Source organism: Calonectris borealis, chromosome 2 (genome assembly GCF_964195595.1).
Source record: "Calonectris borealis chromosome 2, bCalBor7.hap1.2, whole genome shotgun sequence".
NCBI classification, from domain to species: Eukaryota; Metazoa; Chordata; class Aves; order Procellariiformes; family Procellariidae; genus Calonectris; species Calonectris borealis.
This window is the reverse complement of record NC_134313.1, coordinates 33,395,973-33,406,919: the sequence shown is the minus strand read 5'-3', so window position 1 is coordinate 33,406,919 and position 10,947 is coordinate 33,395,973. Positions and strand designations below refer to the sequence as shown.

At 47.4% G+C, this 10,947-nt stretch overlaps 1 protein-coding gene across 1 annotated transcript; it reads right to left on the bottom strand.

The window, feature by feature from the left end:
- Nucleotides 1-6,567: 6,567 nt before the first annotated feature.
- Nucleotides 6,568-9,939, bottom strand: HEY1 (hes related family bHLH transcription factor with YRPW motif 1). Its single transcript, XM_075140638.1, has 5 exons — nucleotides 9,833-9,939; nucleotides 9,618-9,693; nucleotides 9,457-9,540; nucleotides 9,258-9,339; nucleotides 6,568-8,431 (listed from the first exon to the last, which is right to left on the bottom strand). The coding sequence occupies exons 1-5, from the start codon at nucleotides 9,922-9,924 to the stop codon at nucleotides 7,848-7,850; spliced, it is 918 nt and encodes a 305-aa protein (XP_074996739.1). The 5' UTR covers nucleotides 9,925-9,939; the 3' UTR covers nucleotides 6,568-7,847.
- Nucleotides 9,940-10,947: the final 1,008 nt, after the last annotated feature.

Sequence of the window (10,947 nt, the reverse complement as noted above, 5' to 3'; positions counted from 1 at the left end):
GCACTAGCCCCTGGCAAAGTCTTCTCTAGCCTTTTTCAGTTAGTCAGACATAGTTGTTAAAGGAACCTTGTTTGGGATGTGTCAAATACAATCTCATAAAAATCTCCTTTCTGATGGGAGTTTTGGGTTATAAAAGTTAATGCAATGCAGATAGCTGAGCTGAACAGGCTGTTTCCCAATAGGCTCTGGTATAAAAAGTATTTCATTATATAAAGCTTGAATCACAGCTTTCTTAGCAACTGTTTGGTACAGACTGGGTTTCTATCTCACGCAGGCAATGAAAATAGTATGGAGGGAAGGCTGCACTTCCTAGCAGAGGAACTGGCAATGAGAAAGGATTTTGAACCTTTCTTTTTTCATTAGAAAGTATACAGCCAAAATGAAAGCTAAAGAATAATTTCATTATTGCTCCCTTTTTGCTTAAAAAATGCATAAAGTCAGACTGTCTGGCTAGCACATTATGAGGCTACTGATGCTGTTAAAAAAAAAAGCAAAGCAGGGATTTTTCTACCCAGAAACCTGATGTGTCACTCCTTCAGCTTTGTCCCCAGGGGCAGACCATGGGAATTCCCAGTCTTGGGCCCCTGTGGCTCTCAGCCAGTCCTGCCGATGGAGCTGTGCTTTCAGCCTGGGATGTTGCCATGCTGCAGGGGCAGAAAATGAGGCTTCAGGCTGTTAACTGGCAGGATGGGGTTGGGCCTGAGGGGGCTGTGTGAGGAGTCCTGCAGACCTCTGTCAGCACCATGAAGAAGCAGGGACCCTTCTTACTTCCCAGAGAGGAGATAAATATTAGACAAACGTTGCCTAAAATAACAACAACCCAAAGATTTTTCAAGGCCCCGTAACAGATTTTGCTTGAACTTCTTTCAATGAATATCTGACCCATTGAGGGCTCTTGCAGCTTCGTGGCTGGCTGGGCTGGGGCGGGGGGTGCGTTGGATTTCAATCTTCTCTTCTGAAACAGGCTCGGATTTGTCAGGTGAGGGAGTGACAACCATTTAGCTTTAGATCTACAATCACACCTCTCAGTGTGCTTGTTTGATTTGATGCTCCAAATCTTGGGACAAGGTTGTGGCCATGTGGCGGTTCAGCCTCTGGCTTCAGGTGGGGGCTGCACCTGCCCCTTGCTCAGCCCATTCTGGTTTATGTGGTCTGTGCAGCTGGAACTGAAGTACAGAGGGCCAGATCTAGGACACCTAAGGGAAGGGAAGGGTTTATCTTCCAAAGAGCTGCTCTTTCTGCTTGCATGGCCTTTACAACACACCGCTGACTAATGCGTCTTACCCCTGCCCGCACCAACCGAATGGTCCAACATGTATGTGCACCATTCGCATCTCCACCTATTCCAATTCTTAATGGGGTAAAGTTTAATCATTATTACTCCTGGTGCTATTCTGGGGAAGAAAAAGAGTAATTTTGTCATTGCGTGCTCCAGAAAACATGAAAGTCTCTCAGGAGCCCAAACTTCCTGTTACCAATGCCTTCAACTTTGCCCCACCTTTGGGAAGCACAGGCAGCTCGTGGAAGAATGTCATCCACTCTAACAATTGATTTTCTTATGTACAATAACGTCAGACCTTTTAAATAAAAGGCTGAGCCGTCTCCTTCTAAAATAATTTGTCCGTTTTATGGAGTGTTGTTCTGATTATATGCAATTCCCACAAGAAGGGAAGTACCTTTAAAATAAGGACTATTCAGTACTAGTACAGGATTTCCTCTTGTTGTTGATAATTTCCTCTTAATAGAAGACGCAATGAATCCCCGAGAAATTCAAAGGGGCAATTTACAGACAGTTAGGCATCTACATTATACAGGGAACATTGTTCAATCGAACTGATGTTTTCCTGATGAAGTAAAAAATAGATCTACCTGCTGTGTAGCATGTAAGAGTTCCTACAGCACATACTTCAGTTCCCTTTGCTACATTTTTAATCCCTTTCCAATCCCACAAACTTTTACATAACCATCGTTGAACAACAGATGACAATTATTCTCATTTCATCTTTTGATATTGCAATTCAGCCTCTGAAATGGCCTCTCTGTTAAAGAAGACAGGCTTGGTGATAATAAGAAACAGTATTACCAAGTTATTACCTGCACTATCAATAGCATATATATAATACGAAGCAAGTTAGCAACTCTACGTTCTCTCTACCAGATATTCCTTATCTCAGAAGCAGGCTCCATACTCCCTTTCACTAGAAGAGCTAGTTTTCCACTCCTGGTCTGAACATGCACCTGCCCCACTCACCTGATGGCGAGGGAGACCTCATACCTACGTAGATGGCTAACACGTGCCCAAAACCACCATACCAAAACTCAGGAGCAAAGCGGCTGCACCAGCAGCTAGGTGGTAGCTGCTGATAAAGGCTGAGTGATTTGTGGAAACAGCTGCCAGTCATTAGGAGCTCATATCGGTTATCCTGATGTTTCAAATTCTCTGTCAAGTAGGGTCACAAGCCCCCTCTCGTGCACCGACCATGCTTTAATTCCTTGACCTCCTTACACTCACTTGACCAGATCGTACAAATGCAATCAGTAAATCATGCTGTGATGCATTCTTATAGCCGGCGATAGTCCATCTGAGCCCTGGTTCCTCCCTGGCCAGTGACATGACCCATCAAATTTGATGAAGACATTCACACACATTTGATTCAGCACCTTACTGGTTTTAAATTATGTGCCTCAGTCTTTGTATGTTGCTCATCTGATTCTGGCTTACTGAGCAAAATTATGAATACTAAGAGTACTACCTTCCCCACTCTGAATCCTTTACATACTTGCATGCAGCTTATTTTGTCATCTGACATCACTTATTTCCGTATCTTTGCAACAGGCAATGCAAACAATGCAACTCTTCGTTCATCTGTTCACAGCCTCAGTTTTCCTCTGATCCTGCACATCAGCCTTCCTTCCTGCTCTCTCCCTGCCATTCTCTCACAAAGCTGTTCCACCAACTTTTCTACTCCCAACATCCTTTCCTCTGCAAAAGCAGCGCAAAACAGAGAAACGCACGTACCGTCAGTGCTTAACCTGTTACTACTGTCTGTGCCTAGATTTTAGAGCTTACCTTGGAGAAATACAAGCCACCTGGAAAGCTCCAAGAGGCCTTTCCAATGCAGAGAGAAAAGAGTGGTCTGCAGAGGTCTTCCTGTGCTGAGGCTGCCCAGACAAGCAGCAGTGCAGAAGACGTACAGAACTGGCTCCAGCTATGCCCCCTTCCTTTCCAGGAGGCTTCACCTGAAGAAAGCAGCCTGGTAAAAGTCTCTGAAAAGGTCCAAGCAATGTAATGTGGTTAAGGGCTCCATAAGCAGGGCAGAATGCCCCTAGTGCTCAGCTGTTTTGAGCACTTAGATAAGCCCCTCCTGCATTATACAGCTGTGTTACATGATGTATTGAAGAAAAAAGAAAAAACAGCTGGAAGAGAACCTCTGTCTATGAACTTTGCTCTGCTGGGAAGGCTTGGGCAGGCTGCACACAGCATGGGTCAAAACAAAGCAGTTTGGTCCACTCCTTCGAGCTGCATGAATAGTTAATAGAATTTGCTAGAGAAAAAATTGTGTGGGACTAGCTGGAATAAGAGAGAACAACATATAATACCCAAGCACTTCCTTAATAAAAGCTTTCACCAAATGAACACTTCAGACTCCCAAAAGACACCTTCAAGTATCTGTATCTTACTAGGCATTGGCATTTCAACGTTTATTACTGCAGTCAAGCTACTATATTGCAAGTATGAGTCAATGCCTGCATCTTCTGGCTCCAGAAGAAAGGGACTGTTCTAATTTTTATTTATAAGCTGGGCAAGTGGAGAGGCATTCAGTTACAGGCAAAGCACACACTGCTCTATGAGGCTGGGTAGGCTGGTTAATACATGGACATATTCGTGCCTTAGCGTCCTGAGTCACAAGTACCACAACCCATCTCTGCAACCTTTCATGTAAAGCCTTTGTAAATCATTTTTGCTGCCTTCCAGCACAAAGCCCATGACCTCCACATTATTCACTACAGACTTCCAGCTCCGTGTAGAGTATGTTACGATCCAAACTGGGAGTTTCTGACAAGAAGCGCTTGTGAATATGCCCACAGTATAAAACAGGAAGAAGGATTTCAGTTTATCTGTGCTCACTTGGTCTCGTTTGTTGCTTGGAAAAAAACGTGGCAGGCTTCCCACTGCTATGGAATAGTCTAGGAAGGCTCCTGTCACCTGGGGACTCACATGCTGATGTGTGAGTGAAGAGAGCAGTAGCCAGGATTCATGGGGTTTTCAGCATGATCCTAATAAACTCCGTCATGCTACCAGTGTTAAGACAGGAGTGCTGAGCAGAAACTGTCTTAAGAACTACTGACAGCTTCTTTCCAAAAGCTAAAAAATATCACTTTCATGAGTTATTCCTTTACACTTAAGCACAGAACGGATTTCCAGAGGTTTGTATCTGGTTTTATGCAGCATTTACCAGCCTCTTAAATTTATTCTGCACTCAAATCCAGCTTCCTTGATAAAGGAAGATAATATTAGCTTATATGAAATACCACATCATCTTACATCCCACACAAAGCTTTAGCCTGAGGATTTCCGGACAGACACAGTTCATCCAAAGCCATTGAAGGTAGCTGGGGGGTCATGGGATCAAGTCACATATGCATTTCCTTTCTTCTCCAGCATCCCTCTGGTTAAGCTTGTGCTCCCGAATTGCTCTTTTGCAATAGGGTCAACAAGTAAATGTTTTGGGCTCAGGAGATATCCGTTGTCTATAGAAGCAAGCTTATTTTGCCTTTCTCAGTTTGTCTTTAGAAACCTAGCATCCTATAAAGGATGAAATAAAGAAAAATAGCAGAACATCTCAGAACTGTAGTTTTGGAGAAACAACAGCAGTTGTCATTCATTTAGAAAATTTCCAACTACCACTGTCTCTTGATGAAAGAAGAACAAGCACTGCCATCCCTTTTCACAGCTGACAAAACAGATATGGATTAAGTGATTGCCAAACATGATTTACTAAGTTAGCAGCACAAGTAGTAATACAGCCCTGGTGCTTCAGCTTCTGGGCCATGCTTTTCCCATTTGAATTACTAGTTTTTGTGTGTTCCTAGAATTCGTTCATCTCTTTCTATGATAACAATCAGTAGATTCTGAGTCTCTAAAAATTAATATAGACTTACTGCAAAAGTTGAATAAAGTTAGTAGCTTTCATTAATACCTTTGCCATTGGTAATGGAAAGAGAAGACAGAGGATACAAACACCAGCAGCTAAACTTTTATTGCACTCTCCACTTCTGAAGTCCATTCAAGAGTAGGACAGTGGGACAAAAATAATTATAGGGGTCTTTCTACACAAAAGAGCCAGCTATTTAGAGGCAGGCAAAGTCATTTGAATGTCAATGAAATAACCATTAAAAGGCTGAGAAGCATTGCCATTTATTAAAAGATCTAAAGAATAGTTGCATGCACTATAGCAATCTTCTAGGTAGGAGTTGTTAATTTGGTATAAAAACCCATTAGGGACAGGGCAGAGCATAATTAAACAGGAGACAATACACACTGTGAAAGGGAAACTGGATTTGGAATTTTACAGCCTCTTATTTCATGTTTCTACATGAAATACTATGCTCTATAATCTCTCCTTAATAATACCTATGTATTTCTAGCTCCCACAGTGTTTTGCGTTTCATTTCTAGCAGTGGTCTCCTACAGCCCAGGGAGGAAGGTAAAACAAGGTTACGTTCTTGAATGCCCTCCCACTCTTGCCAGACTCACGGCAATCCTTCTTCCGAGAAAGCCTCTCATCAATGCCACTCCTTAATTGGCCCGAGAGCCCCTCTTTAAACAAAGCTCTCGTCTCCCACAGGGCCGAGCTCTTTCTGCTATTCTGGCAGAGCTAAATCCAGACGAGGATGTGCTATTTACCCACACAAGTGTACTATAAATTCAAATGCACAGGAAAGAAGTGAGGTACTTCCAGGAGAAGTTGTTGATGTTTGCAGGTAGGACAGACCGCATCTGGAGAAAAACTTCTATCCACGTGTAAGCCTGTGAGAAGTGTAAGACGCTAGTAATACCACTCACTAACAAATACAGGATCAGTCGGAGACCTTGTGGGTAGATTCTGCACTCATGCGCTGAACGTGAGCTAAACCAGACTGTTAGGTACAAAACTTTGCTACAGAGCTATAGGACAGATAAAGATTTCATGAGTTAGACAGGAAAGGACTCTGCATTTGTAAAGATGATCACTTTTTAGTATTAATACAAATCGGTAAGAATATTCAGGTGCAGTGCAGCTTTAACCTCTTCTTTAGCAGTAACGCTGGTCTCTTCGCCGTCTACCCACAAACTGCCGGGCAAGTAGAAATGACACACAAAATGTGTCCTAAGTTTTCATTCCCTCGACTGTTATTCTGAGGCACTGCAGTTCTTTTTCTCAGCTAGCATAGCTGAGTATACCATAATATTTGAGAAAAAAGTAAATACAAATGCCTGCAGCAAGACTAAATAGCAATTGTTCGACATCTCCCGTGATACCCAGGGGCATAGAATTCTCCACTGATATACATCAGACAAACATGTCTTGTAAAATACTTTGTTCTTTCTCCTTTATTTAGCCACAACACAAATACAAAAGCAGTCAAACCCCGTCCAGTGGAACTCACTAGATACACCTGTTCAGATTAAGATTCTCGTGAAATCAACCAAAATATACATGTACACGCACACACTTTCACGCACACAAGAATGCAGCAGAGCCCTTACAAAACGAGGAGCGGCACTGAACTGCACCTAAAAGTAAAACGCAATAGAAAAATCAACCGGTTAGGATACATCTGTTAAGCAACAAGGCTGTGCACTGAACGGGTTCCCACTGTACCATTCCATTGGCTATTTAAATACCAGCACCATTCGTTTCAGGTGCAAATTTGAAGCTCACGGAGGGAAAGAGTCTGATCGCAGTTACCCAAGAATATGGGGTAATACAACAATTACTCCACTGTAACTCAAAGCCGAATCTGGCCCCATGAAATGAATATGCATATGACTGGCTCCGGCTGGAAGACTACTGCAGGTGACAACTTTTTTTTCCCTTCCTTTCCCCAGCAACTAAACCCGTCACCAATAGAGTGTGTAATTTGGCTTTTGCTCCCCCCGCACTGTAGATTTTGCTCTAAAGCACATACTGCTCCTTTTGGTGGAAGAAATAGCGTAGTGGTTCTGTGATGTGAGTAAACGTCCACTAGGGACTAGAATAAGACCACCAAATATACCAAACCACTGTGGAAGAAATAGAAATTGGGTTCTTAGATAAAGCTGGTCCAGCTGGTCCATCTGATTTGTCAACGCTTTGTTCAGAAGTGTAAGACTCAAATATAGTTTACAAAAAGAGTAATTCTTTATAGAACATCTCAGTGTCAAAATACTAACAAAAACACAGCTTGTTAATGCCGAGAGAGTGGTCTTGGAAAAATTAATAACTAAACTAGGCCATTGCTAACAATAATAGGTGATATCTCTTCATAAAAAGGCGGTCTGACGTACTCAGGAAAAATGAAACATTTGAAACAAACTGTTTACAAAAGTGATTTAAATGCTCAGCACAGATCTAACACAAGTGTTAACAACGACTATTGTAATTTTATTTTTGGACAACTTCAGCAACTATTTTTAAAAAAAATTGCTAATACAAAAATGTAGAAAACAAAAAGAAAAACCCAAAGAGACAATTTTTTAGACAAACTTAGTTAAGGTGAAGCTGTACCTTTGTCCCAGTTATTAAGAACTTCAACTTTAAGCGTGGCATAACCCAGCTCAGCTAGGTTTGTAGGCTTCCCCACCCTTACTAAAGAGTTAGTTCTTAGAAGGCTCCAATCTCAGTCCCCCAGGGTCTGTACGGTTTGCCAAGGGTTGCTGACTGCGTTGGTGCAGACGGGCTCAGCACGTTGGGGGACAGCAGATGGAAGGAGCCAAACGAAAAGGGGAATGCAGACAGAGATGCCATGGAGGAGAGAAGAGGAGGAGACAGTTTGGTAGTAGATGTGACCACGGGGAGCACTGGTCCGACGTTGCCATTTGGGGGCACTCTGAGTGAGGAAGTTTCAGCATGTGGGGCGGCAATTCTGGTCTGGTGATGTGGTTCTGTGGAAGATGTTGTAGTACTGGTATTACCATGCCCATTTTGAGCCAGAAGCAACGGGTGAGATATGTGAGGGTGATGTCCAAAGGCACTGCCCCAAGGAATGTGTCCAATGCCAGTGTGTGCGCTACTTGCTGCTTCCCGTTGAGAGGCGTAGTTATTGAGATGAGACACAAGTCGAACTCGCAGAGGATCGGAGGCGTCCAGACCCTCTATAATACTAAGGTATCGAGCAACTTCAGCCAGGCACTCTCGAAACCCTAGACTCCGATAGTCCATAGCCAAAGCATGAGCATCAAAATAACCTAAGAGAAAAGAACAAGGAATGGAGTCTTAAGATGCTGTTTTCTAGTCATTGTCTACATGTAGCCTCCCCACTCCACCCTCCCCTATAAGCATATTTCACTTGGATGTGGTTAGTATTCCCAACCATAGATTAGCTGCCAAGCTCCCTTTTTTTTTTTCTTTTTTGGTCTAACAAGCTTTTCTTTTATATCTGTGCTGTGATGCTGCAAGTCCCAAGACCAGTCACAGACTGCCATTTTTAAACTGAAATTGCACACTGCCACTGGAGGAAAGTACTTTCGTTCTTTTCATGTTTCCCCAGTGCAAGCGAAACCACAGCACAGTGAAATTCATTAGAAACACAAGTCCTAACTTATCAGAGGGGACTTCTGCAGGCAACGTACTTTTTTTTCCTAAAAGTGCATTTCACCATTTTTGCTAATTCTCTTCACTACTCATTTCATCCTGTATTTTTTTCTAGTTTCTGTTCTGAACTTCCAGAAAGTTAGAGAAACAAATATTTGACAACAACAAAAACTTTGTGTTCTCCTTGTTGCCGAAAGCCAATTCACTTCACATAGCTGACATACTGCTACAGAGACTTGTAATCACCCTCCCCTAGAACAACCTGGAGCTAGCACTGTAAAACGTTTCAGTGCTAGCGATGCCGCAAATTCTTGTCAAGCAGAAGAAAGTCCCAAATTCCTGACGAAACGTAAGAGAGTTTCCATTCACTTTCTCCAAGCGCTGCCACAGCACGCTGCACACCAAATGCTAGGGCACGCACTCCTCTCACAGCAGCTTCTCTGCAGAGCTGCTGACCCACTGTCAGGCACGAAACTTTACCTTTCCCTCCTGCTGTATGCAGCATTTTCAGATGATCGACAGTCATCTGCAGAATCTCTGCTTTTTCCAGCTTGGCTGATCCCTAGGAGAAGGGGAAGCACGAAACTTTTTAGGCAGAACCAGAGATGTTAGAGAGGGGCGACCCTTCCCCCCGGGGGCAGGGGGGAGGCAGTGCGGGGGGGGGCTCACTGGGCGCTACCTGCTTCTCAAAGGCGCTGGGCACCAGCCTCCTCAGCTCGGACAGGCTGTTGTTGATGCGATCGCGGCGGCGCTTCTCGATGATCTAGGGCAGAAAGCGGAGGGTCAGGGGGCGGGCGGGCCGGGGCTGAGGGGAGCCGCGGCCGGCGGGCAGGCACTCACCCCTCGACGCCTCTTCCTGGCCAGGATCTGCGAGGTGGTGGAGGGAGACATGGAGCCCGCGGCCGAGCTCAGGTTCCTGCGGGGAGTAGCGGGACACCGGTCACCACTGGCACCTCCACCCCGGGGAGGGGGGGGGGGGTGTCGGGGCTCCGCGGGGCTGAGGGGAGGCAAGGGGCGCCCGGCCGCCTCACGGCGCCCACCCTGCCAGCGCTCACCCGTTCTCGTCGGCGCTCTCCTTCTCCACCTCGACGGCCTCGTCCAGCTCCTCGCTGTCCGACGAGCTGTACTCGGGGTGCGCCCGCTTCATGGCGGCGGTGCCGGCGGCGGCGGCGGGGCGCGGGCGGCCGTCGGGGAGGCGGCGGGCGGCGCGCGGGAGGAGGGCGCCCAGCGCGCGCCCCGCGCCTCGCCCGGCACCCGTCTCCCCCATGGCGTCCCCGCGCCTCGCCTCCTTCCCGCCGCGGGCCGGCGGGCAGCGGGCAGCGCGGCAAGGCAGGAGGCAGCCGGGCAGAGCACGCCCGCCGCCGCCCGCTGCCCCGCACCGCCACGCGCGGCCCCCGCCGCCCCCATTGGCCGCCGGCGCGCCGGCCTCAGCCAATCGCCGCCGGCCGGCCGCTGGGCCCCGCCCCCTCGGCGGGGAGCGGGGCGGTGGGGGAGGTGTGGCCGCGCGCCGCCGGCCGTGGGAAAGCGGCGCGGGGCGCGGCGGGTGGCGGCGCTCCGGCGCGGGGCGGCGCGCGGCAGCGGCGGGCGCCGCGTGCGGGCCCCGGCGGCGGCGGCGGCGGCGATGGCGATGGCGGGGGCGGGGGGACGGTCACGTCCCGGGCTGGGGAACCAGGTGGTGCCGCTGCCGCGCGGAGGGGAGCGGGCGCGGTGGGCAGGGCAGCTCCGGGGCGCCCTCGGGATTGCCCTCAGCCCTCACGCCAGGGTCCCCGGTAGCCCGAGCCCTGCGGGTTGATCACACCCTATGGAGGCTAATTGCCTCTTCCGGGGCCGGCGTGGCTTCGGAGCGCTTCGCCGCGGCAGGCTGCGGCAGCGGGGCCCTGGGCGTGCTGCGTGAGGAGAAGGGGAAGCCCGAGCCGGAGCAGCCTGCCCTCCTTCGAAAAAATGAGTTCAACGGGTGGCTAAAGCCCGAAAGTTGAGGAGACTGAAACTTGGGTTTTTTCTTTTGTTGGCACTGCAAAGGAAATCAAGGCGTCCCTCTTGACCGTGCCTTTCTAAATTGCAACTCTGCCAGCCAAATCCTTTCCTTGTCTCCCCCCTGTATTTTGGAGGTGGGGAGAAGCGGGAACCCTTTTTAAGCAGCTGAAAGCAAATGCGCTTTGCTATGCAGTTG